Source organism: Oncorhynchus mykiss, chromosome 12 (genome assembly GCF_057628025.1).
Source record: "Oncorhynchus mykiss isolate SJ-2025 chromosome 12, ASM5762802v1, whole genome shotgun sequence".
NCBI classification, from domain to species: Eukaryota; Metazoa; Chordata; class Actinopteri; order Salmoniformes; family Salmonidae; genus Oncorhynchus; species Oncorhynchus mykiss.
This window is the reverse complement of record NC_143033.1, coordinates 79,390,923-79,411,741: the sequence shown is the minus strand read 5'-3', so window position 1 is coordinate 79,411,741 and position 20,819 is coordinate 79,390,923. Positions and strand designations below refer to the sequence as shown.

Here is a 20,819-nt window from a genome sequence, read left to right as displayed (position 1 = left end):
ATGTGACAAATTACATTTGATTAGATTCCATACTGCTACTAAACACAGTCACTTCTGTGTGTGTGCCTAAAGTCTAATTCCATGGTGTGTCAACTGAACTGAGGGTGACATACTTTTTCTTAAAAACCACATCCTTGTATTAATGAATGTTTATTCTGTGCACTCAATATTAATGTTGATCTGTATAAAATAAAAAATGACAAGGACAGACATTTTTTTATCAGATTTCATTTTATTATGCATTTCAATTCTTTCCCCTTCAAAAAGCCACAACACCGCAACTGAATACATCATGTGAATGTGTGTCATACAGTACATCATTTCAGTTGTGAATAAGAGCAAAAAAATATGTTTTGTAATACTGGACCCTTAGTCGTAGATTATATCGGTGGATTTATGAAAATCTGCATACAGAAATAGATTGCTGTTTTAATGAAAGACAGTTACCACTAATTTGATTGAATACAGTGGAAAACCATATTCTATAATGAATTAAAAATAACTATAGGATCACAAGTAATCATACAAATGGTGTAAGTGCATACTAAAAAGCTCAAATAACCACAGTAAGTGCTTGAACAAAGCTAAAACAATAGTTCAGTAATATTGTGGGAAGATACTTCAGTGCAGAAGAGTTATAGTTTATTAACAGTGAATAGAGGAAATCACACCATCCACTGCCAGTAAAAGGAACAAAGACTTGCAATGTGCTTTTATTGATAATTGTGATAAGTTGCTTAATGATTGAACCTGAATCCACATTTTGAAAGGTCCTGAGAGTGTCTGTTTCTTCTGTGGTCTGGTAGTGTTGCAGGCCTAACTGTCCTTTATTTGTTCCAGTAGATCTCATAGGACTTCTTCTCTGTGTAGTTGGCGTCTGCTGAGCTGTTGCTGTTCCTGGCCCTCTCCTTCACTACCTTCACCACCAGCCCTCCTGCCAGGGCAATTCCCGCTGCAGCCTTGCCTATCTCTGCCACCGCTGTCATAATGCATGCTGTCACTCCCATGGAGCCCCAGGCACCAGGAACAACCCGCCCTGCAGATCCACACACCGCACCGGCCTGAATCAGAGGCCCACTCGCAGCCACCCCATCTGCCACAGCGGTGGCTGCACACTGAACAGCTCGAGCTGCAACACTGCCCCCAGTGGCCACTGCTTGCTGCCCAGCTGCTACTGAGCCAATAGTAGTAGCATTAGCCACACCTACTGCCCCTGCTGCGGTGCCCTCCCCTGTCAGGGCAGTTGTGCTGACAGCTGCACCTTCCAGAGCAGCCCCCAGGGCCGCTCCTGCCCCCATGGCACCCCCACTCCTGCTGCAACTCCTACTGCTGCAGTCCCAATCAGGCTTACCTGCCCTAGAGCATCCAATGCAGCTGCCCCAGGACTGGCAGCTTCTGCCCCAGCTAGGGCGCCCACAGATCCCCCCCAGCACTCCTCCGGTCGCTGCCCCGAGAGCCATGGCTGTTTTCCCTGTGGCTGCTGCCAATATGGCGCCCACAGCTTTTCCCATCCCTGTGCCGCCTGCCACCGACATCCCAGCCAGCTGCCCAGCAGCAAAGCCCACAGTGTTCCCCATGGCTGCAGCTCCCGCCGCTGCAGCTAGAGGGGCAGCCGCCCCGAACACTGCCCCCACGACCATGCCAGTGGCTCCAGCAGCCACCAGGATCTTCACTTTCTCTAGGACCTTCTCAGAAAGGGCGACCTCTCTCCTGAACTGCCCCAGGGCAGAGAGGAAAGACTGCCTCCTACTCAAGGCCCTGTCGCTGCCCCGCTGCCTGGTCCTGAACAGCTCCCTCCATCTGTCCCCTCTGTCCCTCGGGAGGCTAGCAGCACTTCCTTTCCTCTCCTCTGTCCATCCCTCCTCATTTACTCCTCCTCTCTCCAGGTCTCTCTTCCTTAATCCTGAACCTCCCACAGCTGCCCCCCTCCTCTCATCCCACCCACTCTCACTCCGTTCTAGATCACACTTCCGTCTTTTGGGCATCTTGTTCTCCCTGCCTTCTCCCTCCCCTCTCTCTCGCCATCCTCTCCTGCTCCTTCCTAATGGCAGCCTCAGCCTCTCTGAACATAGAGTTGGTGTAGAAGCCTCCATTGTTCTATTCCACAATCCTCTCCACCTTCTCCAGCAGCCCTACAACCTGGTGCAGGTCACTTGGGTCTCTGTTGTTGAAGACGTGGTACCTGCCCCCACATCTCTCTATCAGAGCCTTCAGCTCCACCGGGGTGCTGGCTCCGAGGTACCCCTCCATACCCCTACCTTCTAGGTCATCAGCACAAGTGAACAGGACTAGTGTGTGGTCATGGACCGCCCCCTCCCCAAATATATGGACCATCTCCCACATGGCTCGGTCCTCATCCTCAGTGTAGCGTCCCAGTGGGATCACCAGGAGGAATGCATGGGGGCCTGGGGCAGACAGTGCCACACACTTGGCTATTTCAGAATGAGTCTGCTCAGCATTGAAGCGTGTGTCTCCAAAACCTGGCATGTCTACCACCACCACTCTTATCCTCTTCCTCCTGACCTTTTGTCCTTCCTCCTCCTCAGTCAGGTCTGCGCTGCCTTGTTCACAGACTTGGGTGACTGAGCTGGCACGGAGCTCTGACAGGAAGTGCCTCCGGCCCAGGATGGTGTTCCCAGAGGCACTCTTCCCTGATCCTGTCTTTCCGATTAGGACAAGACGGAGCTCTGTGGCTAAGGACACATCCTCCTCCTTGCTCTCCGAAAAGTCCTCTAGGTCTTTTCCCTCCCCTCTTCCCCTTCCTGGATGGACATGGAAATACAGTTTAATTTCTAATGACACAAAACAGCTATACAGTATTATTAGCTGCAGATTTAGAAAACAAATAGAAAATACATGTATCATATAAAAACAATCCAGGGATATAGATATATATTGGCCAATGAGAGGGTTTGAAGCCACCGGTCAGCCATATTGGCACTCCCCAGAAGAAGCAATCCTTCATAGGAATGAATGGACTTCTACAGTATTTCAATTAAATGTTTCTAGGACAAAATTACATGTATTTAAGTATTTTTGTTGTTCTAGCGGGGAAAGTAAGATTATATATATTTTTTAAGTAAACTTCAAAGTCATGTAGCAGCTATTTCTCAACGATAGAAACGCATATAATAGTCACTTAGAGGCCCCCCAAGAAAACCTATCCAAATTACAAACTCTTAAATCAATTTTTAAAATACTGTAATATTGTTCTAAAAGTTGGGTTAAAGAGGTTCTCTCAAAATCAGCTCTAACGTCAGAAACAATCCCACAACTCCCCGCGGTCATTGTCACAGTGAGGAAATCAAAATGCATGCTCAGCCTTCATACATTTGTGGGTCAAAATAATAATAAAAAACAACTTGTGTGTTAGTGGTATGGAGCTAGCTAGCAATTGCATTTTTATTCATCATGGTGGCCAAGCATTGTGTGGTAGCAGGGTGTAGCAACACTTACTATGCAAATGTGAGTATGCCTCTATTGCGACGCAAATTAAACACTTCGTAAAAAGTGGGATACATTTGTGAGAATGAGAGGGGCAAATTTGGCATCTACTCGTCAATCTGCGGGGCACATTCCATGGCTACCAACAATGAAAGGAGGGCTTCAGTCAAATGATTCATGCTAAAGTAACCAAATTAACATGTCTGCCAGCTGCTGGTAGCTAACTGCTGTCATACTATATATATATATATAGGCTTGTACTTGTTTGTTTCTGTATAGAGCCCTGTGGCTGGGACCAAAACTGTCTGTGTGTGTGGATGGTGGGCTAAAGCGAAATGCAACACTTTGGCCATGTATTCCATTATGGATCTGGTGGCATTTCAGAAAAAGGAGCCATTCTATCTTTGGAGAGGTGTATTGTGAATTTTACTAATTGGGAAAGTTTATTTTTAGATCTTAGGATTTGGTATTTATTAGGATCCCAAAAAGCAGCAGATACTCTTCCTGGGGTCCAACGGAAACATGACATAATATAGAACATTATTAGTCAAGGACTGAACTACATTCATTTAAAACGTCACACACAGCCTACATTCAGTGCATTCGGAAAGTATCCAGACCCCTTCACTTTTCCACATTTTGTAACGTTACAGGCTTATTCTAAAATTGATTAAATTATTATTTCACTCAATCTACATCCAATACCCCTTAATGACAAAGCAAAAACAGATTTTTAGACATCAGAAATAGCTCATTTAGATAAGTATTCAGACCCTATGCATGAGACTCGAAATTAAGCTCAGGTGGATCATGTTTCCATTGATCATCCTTGATATGTTTCTACAACTTGGAGTCCACCTGTGGTAAATTCAATTGATTGGACATGATTTGAAAAGGAACACCTGTCAATATAAGGTCCCACAGTTGACAGTGCATGTAAAAAGCAAAAACCAAGCCATGAGGTCGAAGGAATTGTCCGTAGAGCTGCGAGACAGGACTGTGTCGAGACACAAATCTGGAGAAGGGTACTAAAAAATGTCTGCAGCATTGAAGAACCACAAGAACACAGTGGCCCCCATCATTCTTAAATGGAAGAAGTTTGGAACCACCAAGACTCTTCCTAGAGATGGCCACCAGGCCAAACTGAGCTATCGGGGGAGAAGGGCCTCGGTCAGCGAGGTGACCATAGAACCCGATGGTCACTCTGACAGAGCTCCAGAGTTCCTCTGTGGAGATGGGAGAAAGTTCCAGAAGGACAACCATCTCCGCAGCACTCCACCAATCTGGCCTTTATGGTAGAGTGGCCAGATGGATGCCACTCCTCAGTAAAAGGCACATGATAGCTCGCTTGGAGTTTGCCAAAATAAATCTCAGACCATGAGACCACAAGATTCTCTGGTCTTATGAAACCAAGATTTAACTATTTGGCCTGAATGCCAAGACAACGCAGGAGTGTCTTCTGGAAAAGTTTCAATGTCCTTGAGTGACCCAGCCAGAGCCTTGACTTGAACCTGATCAAACATCGCAGAAGACCCCAAAATAGCTGTGCAGCAACGCTCCCCATCCAATCTGACAGAGCTTGAGAGTATATACAGATAACGGGACAAATACAGGTGTGCCAAGCTAGTAGCTTCATACCCAAGAAGACTCAAGGCTGTAATCGCTGATAAAGGTGCTACAACAAAATACTGAGTAAAGGGTCTGAATACTTAAATGAGATGTTTTTTTAAAATGTTTTATAAATTAGCAAAAGTCTAAACAACAGTTTTTGCTTTGTCATTATGGGGTATTGTGTGTAGATTGTTTTTTTCCCTCATCAAATTAATATATTTTTTAACAAGGCTGTAACGTGACAAAATGTGGAAAAATCAAGGGGTCTGAATACTTTCCAAAGGCACTGTATATCAAATGACTGTCTCTTCACAGTCCCCTGTGTGCAGTAAGGTGTTATTTTATCTGGTTGTATTGCTAGCCATGTGGTCATGACTCTATTTAATACTGTGTGTTTCCCAGCCTCTGTTCTGGACCTAGGGAATGTAAAGAGACTTTTGGTTGCATGTCTTGTGTTGTACCGACGAGTGTCTGAACTTTGTGCCAACTGCATGAACAGACAGTTCGGTACCTTCAACACATCAATACCTCGCACAAAGACGAATAGTGATGCAGTCAATCTCTCCTCAACTTTGAGCCAGGAGAGACTGACATACATGTTACTGACACTTGCCTTCTGTGTACATCTAAGTGTGATATGTGCTGCTTTGTTCTGGACCAACTACAATTTACCTATGTCCCTCTTTGCTGTACATGACCACACAGCTTGGCAGTTGTCCAGGTGCAACAAAACTAGGGCCTGTAGGACTTGTCTGGTGGACTGAAATGTCAAGAAGGCAGAGCAACGCCCTATCATGGACATACCTCTTCCCCTTTTAGCAACCCTTGAGTCTATATCAGTGGAGGCTGCTGAGGGGAGGACGGCTCATAATAATGGGTGGAATGGCAGCGAATGGAATGGCATCAAACCATGTGTTTGATAACATTAAACTGATTGCATCCAGCCATTACCACGAGCCCATCCTCCCCAATTAAGGTGCCACCAACCTTCTGTGGCCTGTGTTTTGACCATGATAGCTTTCTATCTAGGGTTACACCCAGCAATTTAGTCTCCTCAACTTGCTCAATCGACACATTATTCAATAGATATCTAAATAGGTTTAGTGTTGAGAGAGCATTTTTGGGACAAATCACTCGATGTTAAGCGTGTCAGTTATTTATTTTACTGTTGCAGCCGACGTGTATACTATTGAGTCGTCAGCGTACATAGACACATGCTTTGTTCAAGGTCAGTGGAAGGTCATTTGTAAAAACAGAAAACAATAATGGCCCTAGCCGGCAGCCCTGCGGTATACCACACTTCAATGTTGTCACAGTTACTTCTTGTTAAAGAGGCATCAGCTAATATTAGCTTGCTATAGCTAGCTATCCTCTTCCTCCGTTCCTGAATTTATTTGTGGCTGTTTCTTTCTAGCTGGCAAAATATGATTTTGTGTACTGCCATATGTCGATAAGATAGCCAATTTTGTCACTGGTACGGGCTAATAAAATGTTATGGCCAATATACCACGGCTAAGGGCTGTACTTAAGCATGATGCAAAGCAGAGTGCCTGGTATATTGTCCATATCCATAGGTTGCACCGTCACTCGGTCGTGTCATGCCATTGTTATGAACGTTCTCAAGCCTCCTACATCAGCGGCACTATAGTGTTGCCCTAAAGTGGTGATAAGACCAGTCATTCTAGACAGAGACTAGACTAAACAGTTGTTAAACTACACTCTACTGCCTCGAAATACAATGAAATTATTATCCTCACGCCCAATTTTTCAGTTTTTGATTTGTTAAAAAAGTTTGAAATATCCAATAAATGTCGTTCCACTTCATGATTGTGTCCCACTTGTTGTTGATTCTTCACAAAAAAAATACAGTTTTATATCTTTATGTTTGAAGCCTGAAATGTGGCAAAAGGTCGCAAAGTTCAAGGGGGCCGAATACTTTCGCAAGGCACTGTATATGACAGGGTCCATTATCTGCTACCTGGACTTGAAGGAATATGTTTTAATATATTTAATGATTTATTTTTACATTTAGCTTACATAATATAATTTCAAATTATGCATTAAAGTGTCTAATATAATAAACGTGGGAAAAACAAGTGTAGACAATACATGTATTTCTGTAGCTTCCTAAATATTTTTTACACTGCTGAAGTGCCAAGATGGCTTCAAAACGGCGCTCGTCAGTAATCTATTGTATATATAAATAATTGGTTGACAAGCAGCTGATTCTGACATTACTTAGGCTAGGTTCATATGTGCAGTTGTCAGCTGAACAGTTTGCAAACTACACTCGTTCTGAGACTAGGCCGACTATTTATACAGTTAAGCAATTAGCCTAATCTATCCACTGTGCATTACATAACTTGGTGTAGGCCTGACCTCACACCATTCTTTGACAGGCTGGTGAAAAACAGTCAGGAATGTTCAACTAATTTACGCCGCAGATTGTTCAGCTTTGTTTTCCCTTGTGTAAAACAGCACTGTTTATTAACGTTGACTAGAGACAGCACAATTTTATTTTATTTATTTACTTTACCTTTATTTAACCAGGTAGGCAAGTTGAGAACAAGTTCTCATTTACAATTGCGACCTGGCCAAGATAAAGCAAAGCAGTTCGACAGATACAACGACACAGAGTTACACATGGAGTAAAACAAACATACAGTCAATAATACAGTATAAACAAGTCTATATACAATGTGAGCAAATGAGGTGAGAAGGGAGGTAAAGGCAAAAAAGGCCATGGTGGCAAAGTAAATACAATATAGCAAGTAAAACACTGGAATGGTAGTTTTGCAATGGAAGAATGTGCAAAGTAGAAATAAAAATAATGGGGTGCAAAGGAGCAAAATAAATAAATAAATTAAATACAGTTGGGAAAGAGGTAGTTGTTTGGGCTAAATTATAGGTGGGCTATGTACAGGTGCAGTAATCTGTGAGCTGCTCTGACAGTTGGTGCTTAAAGCTAGTGAGGGAGATAAGTGTTTCCAGTTTCAGAGATTTTTGTAGTTCGTTCCAGTCATTGGCAGTAGAGAACTGGAAGGAGAGGCGGCCAAAGAAAGAATTGGTTTTGGGGGTGACTAGAGAGATATGCCTGCTGGAGCGTGTGCTACAGGTGGGAGATGCTATGGTGACCAGCGAGCTGAGATAAGGGGGGACTTTACCTAGCAGGGTCTTGTAGATGACATGGAGCCAGTGGGTTTGGCGACGAGTATGAAGCGAGGGCCAGCCAACGAGAGCGTACAGGTCGCAATGGTGGGTAGTATATGGGGCTTTGGTGACAAAACAGATTGCACTGTGATAGACTGCATCCAATTTGTTGAGTAGGGTATTGGAGGCTATTTTGTAAATGACATCGCCAAAGTCGAGGATTGGTAGGATGGTCAGTTTTACAAGGGTATGTTTGGCAGCATGAGTGAAGGATGCTTTGTTGCGAAATAGGAAGCCAATTCTAGATTTAACTTTGGATTGGAGATGTTTGATATGGGTCTGGAAGGAGAGTTTACAGTCTAACCAGACACCTAAGTATTTGTAGTTGTCCACGTATTCTAAGTCAGAGCCGTCCAGAGTAGTGATGTTGGACAGGCGGGTAGGTGCAGGTAGCGATCGGTTGAAGAGCATGCATTTAGTTTTACTTGTATTTAAGAGCAATTGGAGGCCACGGAAGGAGAGTTGTATGGCATTGAAGCTTGCCTGGAGGGTTGTTAACACAGTGTCCAAAGAAGGGCCGGAAGTATACAGAATGGTGTCGTCTGCGTAGAGGTGGATCAGAGACTCACCAGCAGCAAGAGTGACCTCATTGATGTATACAGAGAAGAGAGTCGGTCCAGGAATTGAACCCTGTGGCACCCCCATAGAGACTGCCAGAGGTCCGGACAGCAGATCCTCCGATTTGACACACTGAACTCTATCAGAGAAGTAGTTGGTGAACCAGGCGAGGCAATCATTTGAGAAACCAAGGCTGTCGAGTCTGCCGATGAGGATGTGGTGATTGACAGAGTCGAAAGCCTTGGCCAGATCAATGAATACGGCTGCACAGTAATGTTTCTTATCGATGGCGGTTAAGATATCGTTTAGGACCTTGAGCGTGGCTGAGGTGCACCCATGACCAGCTCTGAAACCAGATTGCATAGCAGAGAAGGTATGGTGAGATTCGAAATGGTCGGTAATCTGTTTGTTGACTTGGCTTTCGAAGACCTTAGAAAGGCATGGTAGGATAGATATAGGTCTGTAGCAGTTTGGGTCAAGAGTGTCCCCCCCCTTTGAAGAGGGGGATGACAGCAGCTGCTTTCCAATCTTTGGGAATCTCAGACGACACGAAAGAGAGGTTGAACAGGCTAGTAATAGGGGTGGCAACAATTCCGGCAGATAATTTTAGAAAGAAAGGGTCCAGATTGTCTAGCCCGGCTGATTTGTAGGGGTCCAGATTTTGCAGCTCTTTCAGAACATCAGCTGAATGGATTTGGGAGAAGGAGAAATGGGGAAGGCTTGGGCGAGTTGCTGTTGGGGGTGCAGTGCTGTTGACCGGGGTAGGAGTTGCCAGGTGGAAAGCATGGCCAGCTGTAGAAAAATGCTTATTGAAATTCTCAATTATGGTGGATTTATCAGTGGTGACAGTGTTTCCTATCTTCAGTGCAGTGGGCAGCTGGGAGGAGGTGTTCTTATTCTCCATGGACTTTACAGTGTCCCAGAACTTTTTTGAGTTAGTGTTGCAGGAAGCAAATTTCTGCTTGAAAAAGCTAGCCTTGGCTTTTCTAACTGCCTGAGTATAATGGTTTCTAGCTTCCCTGAACAGCTGCATATCATGGGGGCTGTTTGATGCTAATGCAGAACGCCATAGGATGTTTTTGTGTTGGTTAAGGGCAGTCAGGTCTGGGGAGAACCAAGGGCTATATCTGTTCCTGGTTCTAAATTTCTTGAATGGGGCATGTTTATTTAAGATGGTTAGGAAGGCATTTCTTAAAAATATCCAGGCATCCTCTACTGACGGGATGAGATCAATATCCTTCCAGGATACCCCGGCCAGGTCGATTAGAAAGGCCTGCTCGCTGAAGTGTTTCAGGGAGCGTTTTACAGTGATGAGTGGAGGTCGTTTGACCGCTGACCCATTACGGATGCAGGCAATGAGGCAGTGATCGCTGAGATCTTGGTTGAAGACAGCAGAGGTGTATTTAGAGGGGAAGTTGGTTAGGATGATATCTATGAGGGTGCCCGTGTTTAAGGCTTTGGGGAGGTACCTGGTAGGTTCATTGATAATTTGTGTGAGATTGAGGGCATCAAGTTTAGATTGTAGGATGGCTGGGGTGTTAAGCATGTTCCAGTTTAGGTCGCCTAGCAGCACGAGCTCTGAAGATAGATGGGGGGCAATCAGTTCACATATGGTGTCCAGAGCACAGCTGGGGGCAGAGGGTGGTCTATAGCAGGCGGCAACTGTGAGAGACTTGTTTTTAGAGAGGTGTATTTTTAAAAGTAGAAGTTCAAATTGTTTGGGTACAGACCTGGATAGGACAGAACTCTGCAGGCTATATTTGCAGTAGATTGCAACACCGCCCCCTTTGGCAGTTCTATCTTGTCTGAAAATGTTGTAGTTTGGAATTAAAATCGTTAACTAAACATTGCCAAAAGATCAACCTTCAAATAGCACGTTGGTTAACTATTTCGTATTCTTTAAATAAAAATATGTAAATAATAAAGACTATAGCTAGCTAACGTCAGCTAGATATCCATCTCTGTTGTTGACAGCATGCTGCTAGCTAATGTTAGCTAGCTAGATTTGCATGAGTTTTAATTTAGCTAAATGCTATGTTCCAAACTGTCAATAAATATGTAGGGGAAAAAAACCTTGGCCTACCCGATTCCACGAAATTAGACATGATCTCTGTCTGATTAAGCTTCAAGTCTACATTCGGGCTTGTTGTGTTGCGTTGGTGAAGTGTTAATGGCGGAGATGACTGTTCGGCAACAGTCCAATGAGTTTAACCAAAAACAGTGGGGGGGAAATGACTTCATGACTGTCGATTGCACACCTTTGGCGCCGCCTAGTGGCATTCTGATTTCATTACATTGACTTTTATCGTAATCTTCAACGATTGAGTGATTCATTTGTAATTATTTCAAATGAACAAATATGATTCATAGTAATTTAATTTGATTAAACTTAACAAATGTATGGTACATCTACTCACGAGAGTAAATTCTCAGCAATGAGACGCTTAATCTGAACCAGAGGAGGCTGGTGGGATGAGCTATAGGAGGGTATTCTTATTAAAATGGCTGGAATTAAACACAAACCTATGTTAACTCCGTTCCATTTACTCCACCCATTAAAATGAGCCCATCCTCCTTTAGCTCCTCCCACCAGCCCGCACTGCTCTGAACATACATAAATAGTCACATTAACAAAACAATCAGTCATCTCTGTATATTGAATATAACTTATTTGCATTAAAATGAGACAATTTCCCTCAAAATGTCAGAGGCAACAAAACATTAGGGGAATATCTCAATTGCATACTCCTCACATCCTCTGGCTTTCTCAAAACCCATAGGTGGTCAGAGAGGAGGGATTTCTGGTTGAATGGATTTTGAGGACAGGACAGGAGAAGAATGGAATTGAGATCTTCCCTAGATATGCCAAAATAGATGTTTTTTAAAAGGCATTGTTCTAGGGGACCGCTGTTCTGACATTTCATTATGTCCATCAGATGGACAGAAACAAATGTGACATATAGAAGTTTAAGCTGATGAGTGGTTGTCAAAAGACACAGCTAAGACATTATCCCTCCCTAATTGTAGACAAAATAATGTCAAATAGTTTTATTTAAAGTCATAAGTGACCAAACCTCATTTAACACTCATGCGGACAGTCACACACAGACAGAGCTAAGAAAGCATTCAGCTCTAGGAAAGCAAGTGGCAGACATCATGAAAAATGGTTCTGCAATCAACACTTGTACCGCAAATCAAGAGGATACACCTAGAGTAGGACCATTCAACAAACTCATAAAATCTCATTATATAAATAGGCTAACTTTGGAGAAGGCGACAGGAAAACTTAAACACAAAACAGAATTCAACATATTCAAGCTTTATATTTTGAAGCTTGTTGAATGGGAATGTAAACTCATACGTACAAATGCCATGGTAGTAAATTGTATTCAATCTATTCACAAAAAAAGATAACATACTGGGTATTTGCTGTTTCTTCCAAAGTACAGTTATGTAATCTATTTATGAAAATTATCTTTCCTTATTAAATCTTCTTAAATATGTGGTAGCTGTATTTCCTTTGTTTCATAATAACTGCAGGTTGGGCACAGTTCTGTATACAGTAAGTCGGATTCCACAGATAGAGCTCAACCTCCTTTCCTTCTTTCCAGTTTATTCCTGTGCCACATAAACACTTCTAGTTCCCTCTCAAATTTTCTGCTGCCACTGTATCCCTTTGACAGAACTCACCGGTTCCAACACCCAACCTCTTCATCACTGAATCTAGGACTCAGGACATCCCCCTACATTTTCCTTCTCCTCATAATTTCTCTCCAAGAGTTGAGGTAAAGTACTATAGCTCAGTACGGGAACGGGAGATGCGGGGCCCCTTCCTAATCTCTTTCCTCTTGTCCTCTTTCCTCCTCCTCTTCTCCTCCTCCCTCAGGATCTTCTGAAAAGCCTCTGCAGTGTGAAGCACCTGTGCCAGAGAAAAGCAGAGCGCGTGAACGTGTGTTTGAGAGAGACATTTTTTTAACAATAGGTGTATGGTGTATCAAACAGCAGAGGATGGGAAAGCCAAAAGGTGCAGTCAGTGTGAGTTTTACTGATGTTACGCTCGTCTCAAACATAGTCGAGCTCGTTTGTTAAACAAGCCTTAAAAGAACACGCTTTCCAAGTCTGTCTGGTAGGCTTCACTGCGATAGTATACTGTGGTTATAGAGGTTGAGAGCCACTGTGCTACTCACGTCGTCTCTCTCAGTGCGGTATGGGTTGGTGAAGTCTGGGGATTTCTCTATTATTCCCAACTCCTGTGACATCTGAGAGACAAGGAGCGAGAGTTATCAGCCATTTTGAATCCACAGAAAAAAAATTGGCACATAGAAAACAGTTATAGTATGCTTACAACATGCTTAAAATGTAGTAATAAGGAGGTTATAATACATTACACCTGTTGGCTTTAAATAAAGCATAAACATTTCCTCTATGTCCCAGAGTATACCCCCAGTTCTATCCCCGTCTCACCAGTGAGAGAACATGCTGGTGTGCCCCCCCGGTGAACACCCCAGTCAGGTTACAGAAGCGTAGCCCCCATCGCAGAAGGCCGCCCCAGTCTGGGTTACGGTCGTAGTAGTGGTGGACAATACGTGGGAAACGCAACGCAACGTCCCCAAAGAACGCTGTGTTCTCCACCACATGGGAGTAGGCTATGGAGCGAGATAGAGAAAGAGAGTAGTCTACATTTCATACTTAGGAAATAAACTAGAATGTAAATCACTGCAGACTGACATACTAAAAGAGAGCGTAAGAAAACGTAAGAGGCGGAGAGAGGGAAAAGGGGAGGGAGAGGGGAGGCAGGCAGAAGAGGAGAAAAAAGCAAGATGGTGACAGACAAATCAGATCCGCATCGAGGGAGAAGAGAGAGCAAAGTGTAGCAACGGTATAATGTCCATAATCTGACCTTCTTTGATTTTGTCATCCATGGGGAAGGGATCATCAGCCTGCATGTTGGCTGCAATTAGGACAGCCTTCGAGTCCTCCAACACCTTCACAGAACACACACATACACACAATGTAGATTGCCCACTGTGGGTTGACCACCATAGTTGTTCTTGGGCAGAGAGCAGATATGTCCTCTGGGAATCAAACAGTATATATCTGGGAAGAATACAGTATATACAGTGATGCCTCAAGCACAATAGGAAGACTTGGAAGCTAAATCCGGGTTACTCTAGTCTTATTAGTGACCGGCTACTTAGATACTGCTTATCAAGTGGCCTTATTTGCCTACTCATGAGATCATAATAATCTAAACATGCTAAGAAACTAACACCGCAATTACTTCCCGCTAAGGCCACAACGCCCTGTTTCTAGCTAATGGTCAGCATAAAGGGGAGTTAAACAGGAGTGGAGCCGTTGTACCTTAAACAAGCCCTTCAGCATGATGTCTATGATCTTATACTGCTGGTTGATGTCATTGAGCTCCACCAGGTTCTTCAGAGCATTTAGCTGGTCTTTCCTCTTGGTCTCGAACAGACGCTTGTCTGAGAGGGGGGGGGGGGGGGGGGGGTGTGTTCAGGAAGAAATGCTGCCACACATTTCAATACATAAACACTAATCAAGGGCCATCCAAGAGGACACCTCTTAATATTCTGAGGAAGGAAACAGACACCAACAGTAGGATACAGATCTCCAGGTTGGAGTCGTGTCTGTGCGTATCGGAGTCTGCAGAGGAGAGGGCTGCAGCAGCAACCACCAGGACGACTGTACACACACTCAGCATGGTCAAGAGGTGGCGGTGGTGAGGCACTCTGACGTACATAGAACAAGAGAAAATGCAGTTAAACAGTATTCCGAAATATTTATTACAACGTTTTTACTGAACTTGTAAAGCCAAAATTTACAGTAGGTCTGTCTGGTTGACATTAGAGCATATTTTGTTGTTTAAGTTTATTTTTTTTTTATTTTTATTAAAAAGTATATTTATGATCATATTTTTACTTTTTAAATCCAGTTTGGTCCTGTACTATAAATTACACAGGTTCTAATGAGGTTATATCTGTCCCATTTAAACAACTTCTAAAAGCCACTTGACATGTCACTTATCGAAACCCCAAAATAACTTTCACAGATTCTTGCCAGCCCCCATCTTGCATCCTCTTTCTTCCTCTCAGACACTCTCCATCCTCTAAGCTGTGGGCTGCCTCAACATTCCCTCAGGTCCAGCCTCCTCTCCCTCAGAGCATGTTAATACATTAGAACAGGATAAAAATGAGTCTTGGACTGATGCATATTTGATGAGCACTGACTTTTAAAACAACATCAGCAGAAAACAACAAAAAAAGTGTCGAGGGAGGAGACAGCGTCGATAGAACACCAAATGTATAATTCAGCAATGTCTCCATCGATAATATTATCAGAGAGAGCGAGAAGGGGGATTGTGAGAGGCAGAAGAAAGTATACTGTGGGATGAGAGAGACCCTGTGGGAGCCAAATGCTTTTCTGCTGAATATTTCATTTATCTTTTTCAATACGCAACAAGGTTACGCCTAAAGACAGAGATCTGATAGTGAGAGAAAGTGTCAGGGATGTGAGTGAAAGAGAATGAGGAGACACCTGATAACATCTTTTCAGCTGTTTCTCAAAATGTAGTATCTCTATTCTGAACTCTTCAGTTGCATCCCCCTACTCAGACACTTACCCTCTTATGGCTAGACCATTTAATTAAAATACTGCCTGAAGATTCAGAGACTGGGCTATGCAAGCTGTGTGATTTGACATAGGCTATGACAGGGCATTTGCCCGAATCACCACGATATACTTTGAGAAAACTTTGCAACATCTAATCCGTCAGCAACAATGGGTGCTGATGATACAGTTGGAGCAGCAGAATACACAGTGTTCGATTAGGAACAATTTGTGCATTCTGAAAACATCTTTGGGCTGCCTTCCAGCTTTTTGTACTAAGCATGCAAGTCAATAAGTCAAATATTCCTAAGACGGACAACCAGGGAAGAGGCTTAGTAGTAGGAAGCCCCATATCCATATTTCGTTACAAGCATAGCCAAGAAGGCCATAGATTTGATTAGTGTCAACACCATGGCCAAAATGGACATCCAGCATTGATGTTTCCATCGGACTAGACAAAGTGCTGGGATATTAAGGTGGAGCAGAGGGGGCAAGCGACTAGGACAGATCAATCATATCCCACAGGCATCATGCAAAGCACAGAATTTGAGAAATGACACTCCAAAATGCACCCATTTACTGTAATCCCCCCCATCAGCTGTGTCCAGAGGTGTCATGCCCATAGGGGGAGACGAGGGCAAGTGCCCCCTCAGATTTGTCCTGTTTCAAACATTTTCAGATGTTAAATTAATGACAACTACATTTTTAAGCCCACGTTTTATATTAATTTGTCAGTGGTACTTTGCGGAGGGGGCACACTGACTGGACCAGACAAAGAGTAACCCCCCTATTCTCCCTAGTAAGTGATTCCTTACAAGGTGCACCAAGGAGCAAAGATATTCTAAGCAGGACATTAGATTTTTATTTAACTAGGCAAGTCAGTTAAGAACAAAATCTTATTTACAATTACGGCCTACCCCGGCCAAACCCTCCCCTAACCCGGACGATGCTGGGCCAATTGTGCACAGCCCTACGGGACTCCCGAACACGGCCGGTTGTGATGCAGCCCGGGATCGAACCCAGGTCTGTAGTGACCGCTGCGCCACTCAGGATCCTTAGTGCATACAGACAGTATCGTCAGTGGAGGAGAGAGAGACACACAGCTTTTGATTTGATTTTAGATGCCAGTGATGGGCAGGACTTGCAGGAGGTATGTTTGTAAACTAATTTGATGAAGCTTTGTAGCCTATTGATTCCTTCTTGATTAATAAATCAAACTAAAAATGGTTGTTTCTCTGTAATAATAGCCATCTAGCAATTTTATGAAGTTGGCTTTAGCTAGCCCAGACAGTTATGAGGTTGGGCGACTGGGAAACTAGCTAGCAAGCCATTGCAGGTGATCAAGTTAGAGTAGCTTGTCTAACTATCTTATCAGGCATGCCTGCTGGCAAGGTCGCTAGACATTAGAAAAGCAAGCAATTACTAAATAAGACTTGCGTTCCTTTAAATATTTTAGCAGAGATGTAGGCCAACTGGCCGTATTATTCCTAGTTTGTTATCTGCATCCAACTGGGCTCTATTGCAGTTAGCTATAGATGGGTTAGCTGACGTCACGAAAACGATGCGCACTCTTCAATGAGGCAGAAGTCTGTGAGTTGTGATTCTGGGTGGCCAGATAGCTACCAACAATGACAAGAAACTCCCATGTGGGGAATGATAAGTGACCCGTTTCAGCTAGATTCATGTTATTCTTGACATCATGTCTTGCTTTGGAGGTGTTAAGGATTTCATGTCAATGCTAAAAATGGCTCAAATTCACTAGATAGCTAACCAACAACTATAAAAATGTATTTGCAAGACAAGCGCTCATTGTGCAAATGTATTTACACTGGACAAAAATATAAACGCAACACTGTTTCATGAGCTGAAATAAATCCCGGAAATGTTACACACAAAAAAAAAACGTATTTCTCTCAAATGTCGTTTATGTCCCTGTTAGTGAGCATTTCTCCTTTGGCAGGATAATACATCCACCTGACAGGTGTAGCATATCAAGAAGCTGATTAAGGGCCATCGCAGTGAAAGCTGTGCGACTAGAGATTTTGGGTTAAAGTCCAGGCTCTGTCGCAGCCTCCGGGAGACCCATGGGGCGGAGCACAATTGGCCCAGCGTCGTCCGGGATAAGGGAGGGTTTGACTGGCAGGGATGTCCTTGTCCCATTGCGCACTAGCAACTCCTGTGGTGGGCCGGGCACAGTGCACGCTGACACGGTTGCCTGGTTTCCTCCGACACATTGGTAACGGCTGGCTTCCAGGTTAAGTGGACATTGTGTAAAGAAGCAGTGCGGCTTGGTTGGGTTGTGTTTGGGAGGACACACAGCTCTTGACCTTTGCCTCTCCCGAGTTCGTATGGGAGTTGCAGCGATGAGACACGACTAACTATCAATTGGATACAACGCAAATGGTGAGAAAAGGGGGTTAAAAAACAAGCTGATTAAACAGCATGATCATTACACAGGTGCACTTTTACTAAGGCCACTAAAAAGTGTCACTGTGTCACAACAATGTCACCGATGTCTCAAGTTGAGGGAGCATGAAATTGGCATGCTGACTGCAGGAATGTCCACCAGATCTGTTGCCAGAGAACTGAATGTTCATTTCTCTACCATAAGCCACCTCCAACGTAATTTTTGAGAATTTGTCCAACCGGCCTCACAACCGCACAAGTGTGAATATGCCAGCCAAGGACCTTCACATCCAGCTTCTTCACCAGCGGGATTGTCTGAGACCAACCACCTGGACAACTGATGAAACTGTGGGTTTGCACAACCGAAGAATTTCTGCACACACTGTCAAAAACCGCCTCAGGGAAGCTCAACTTCGTGCTCTGCATCCTCACCAGTCTTGACCTGACTGCAGTTCGGCGTCGTAAACGACTTCAGTGGGCAAATGCTCACCTTTGACGGTCACTGGCACGGTGGAGAAGTGTGCTCTTCACAGATTAATCCTGGTTTCAACTCTACCGGGCAAATGGCAGACAGTGTGTATGGCATCGTGTGGGCAAGTGGTTTGATGACAACTTTGTGAACAGAGTGCCCCATGGTGGGGGTGGGGTTATGGTATGGGCAGGCATAAACTATGCAAACGAACACAAATGCATTTTATCAATGGCAATTTGAATGCACAGAGATACCGTGACGAGATCCTGAGGCCCATTGTCGTGCTATTCATCCACTGGCTGAACGCCGTGTGCAACACCAGGAAGTAGCACTAGCCACTCAAGCATGGTGGTCGAAAATTGTGTTTTATTAAGACAGTGTGCATATTTTTAAAGCTAGTCAATGAGGAAATTGGCACCCTCGCCCCTGAATGGAGGATATTTTATGTAGAGCCAGTCGCCGGGGGCCATGAGCTGCAGAGTCCAGTTGGATGCAGATGACAAAAGATGGAAAGGAATAAGAGCGCAATATGCAGCCAGCTGGGCTAGCAAAGATGCAGAGAAGCATATTTAAGGTTATGATACTATATACCAGTGTGGCATTTTAATGAACATTACAATTGAACAGGAAAAGAGGTATGTTTACATAACCTATGCAGAAAAATACATAATATTTTACATGGAATTAGGTATAATCCTATGGCTATAGAGGGACAATTTAGGATTTTTCAAACACCTGAAACAGCTTTTTCTTACAATCTGGAGGGGGCTCCAGACCGTGCTAAAGAATTCATCCACACATAATTCGTGCCCCCCTATAAAACAATGTGTGCATGACGCCCCTGGCTGTCCATCATTACAGAATGGTCCATTAAACTCTGTATGTAGGCTGTTGTACTAGATTACATTTCACGTATTAAGAAAATATATTACATACAGTATGTTGTACCATATAATCAATCAGTCGGAGGTTTGAGGTTCAGGGTGAGATACATTACAATATCGGAGCTCTCTGCGTGAATCAGACAGCTGTTATTGGTAACGTTATGCTTTCAGAGAAGCACTGGGTATGGACCAAGTATTTTGTTGGCAATAATTGATACTTTGAGGGAAATGTCATACAAAACGTAAACTTGTTGAGATAAAGGTTAATATACTGCCAATCAAAATGACCCCTTTCTGACCCCGCTTGGAAGTTGTTTTGCATACAGTGGACTTGAACGATCCTTTAATTTAATGTTTCCCATCATTAGCATGTCAGGCACCATTTCAAGGAAGAGGCTCGAACCACAATGATCTGTGTTGCATGGTTTTAGAAAGCGAACTGCACACCACGCGAACGTTATCTTTGAAAAGACCCGAGGCACATGAAATAGCAGCATTTCACGGGACTACTTGTGAATAAACCGGTCATCGAGAATTTTAATGGCAATGTAAACCCATCTGTATCCCAATGCATGCATTTCACTCGCTACTGGTCAGCTGTGGACACTAGACTTCAACATCATCACAAACTCGCCGTTCACTCACCTCGTAGTAAGAAACAGCACGATATAAAACGATAGCAAAACCAACGATTATTTCTCGCTAGCATCAGTTTCCTCGTAAAAATGGAGACATCAGTTGCGGAGTGTTTGCTACAATACTCAGGTGACAATATCGCGTTTGAAATGTTAATTTACATACAGAAGTCGCTTGCTCCACTCCGCCTGTGCCACGATCGCACCGGCTGGCTCTGCTTGGACGAATGACAGCCAGCGATTACATGGAAGGAGGTGGTTTCCAGACGGAAATTTTAGAGCGGCACACAGGCCTTTGTACGCGGTAAATCCCTCCCCCTCCCGCTTATCACAAAAGCAAGTAAACCCATAGACAGAGGACTCTAATGCCAAAAGCCCGTTTCAGCATGGGCAGCACCTTTGGCGACTTTCACAATTTGAAGAAGTCATCTGGGTGGGACTTCCTATGGGTTGTGAAGGATCACATACAGTACCTCCATCCAGGTCACCAGGAGGGATCAGCCAATGAACTATACTCATGAGCAAACATTCCATAACTGCAGTTGGCAGTAAATAGGCTAGAAGGGATACAGCAAGGGTAGGCAACCCTGGTCCTGGAGTGCAGCAGCCATTTCATGTTTTTGATTTAACCGACCGGGAAGACCAGTTGTGTTTGAATTTAGGCAATCACTTTACTGATCAATTAGCTGTTGGTCAGGTTTAGTGCCTAGTTGGGAACAAAATCCTGCAGTACTCAAGCAACAGGGTTGCCTACCCCTGGGATACAGCTTATGTCAGAATTGACCAGAATGTACTTTAAGTAGCAGGTCAGGAGAATTTACGCAGCAGGTTAGGATAATTAACATAGCAAGCTAGGAGAATTAGGTTCATCTTAGGAAAAGAGTTATGGTTAGCTAAAATGCAAAAAAACAAAAACGTTTGACGTCAATTTGACATCTGTATCCCATCTAGCCATGACCATCCAAATCGGTG

At 43.8% G+C, this 20,819-nt stretch overlaps 1 protein-coding gene and 1 pseudogene across 5 annotated transcripts; both read right to left on the bottom strand.

Moving 5' to 3' along the window:
* Positions 1–627: 627 nt before the first annotated feature.
* Positions 628–11,051, bottom strand: LOC110538343 (uncharacterized; annotated as a pseudogene). The gene is made up of 3 exons (XR_016485296.1): positions 10,907–11,051; positions 10,554–10,628; positions 628–2,762 (listed from the first exon to the last, which is right to left on the bottom strand). The product of XR_016485296.1 is annotated as an uncharacterized LOC110538343 (transcript).
* A 132-nt stretch (positions 11,052–11,183) lies between these two features.
* Positions 11,184–20,284, bottom strand: LOC110538344 (coiled-coil domain-containing protein 134). Of its 4 annotated transcripts, none has more exons than XM_036938467.2 (7): positions 20,014–20,284; positions 14,449–14,573; positions 14,185–14,306; positions 13,724–13,808; positions 13,288–13,469; positions 13,011–13,082; positions 11,184–12,742 (listed from the first exon to the last, which is right to left on the bottom strand). In XM_036938467.2, the coding sequence occupies exons 2-7, from the start codon at positions 14,543–14,545 to the stop codon at positions 12,617–12,619; spliced, it is 684 nt and encodes a 227-aa protein (XP_036794362.1). In that variant the 5' UTR covers positions 14,546–14,573; positions 20,014–20,284; the 3' UTR covers positions 11,184–12,616. The 4 variants fall into 4 exon arrangements, with proteins under 4 accessions (XP_036794362.1, XP_036794360.1, XP_090049627.1 ...); XM_036938465.2 differs by having other exon boundaries at positions 19,858–20,282; XM_090193501.1 differs by lacking the exon at positions 13,288–13,469 and having other exon boundaries at positions 20,014–20,099.
* Positions 20,285–20,819: the final 535 nt, after the last annotated feature.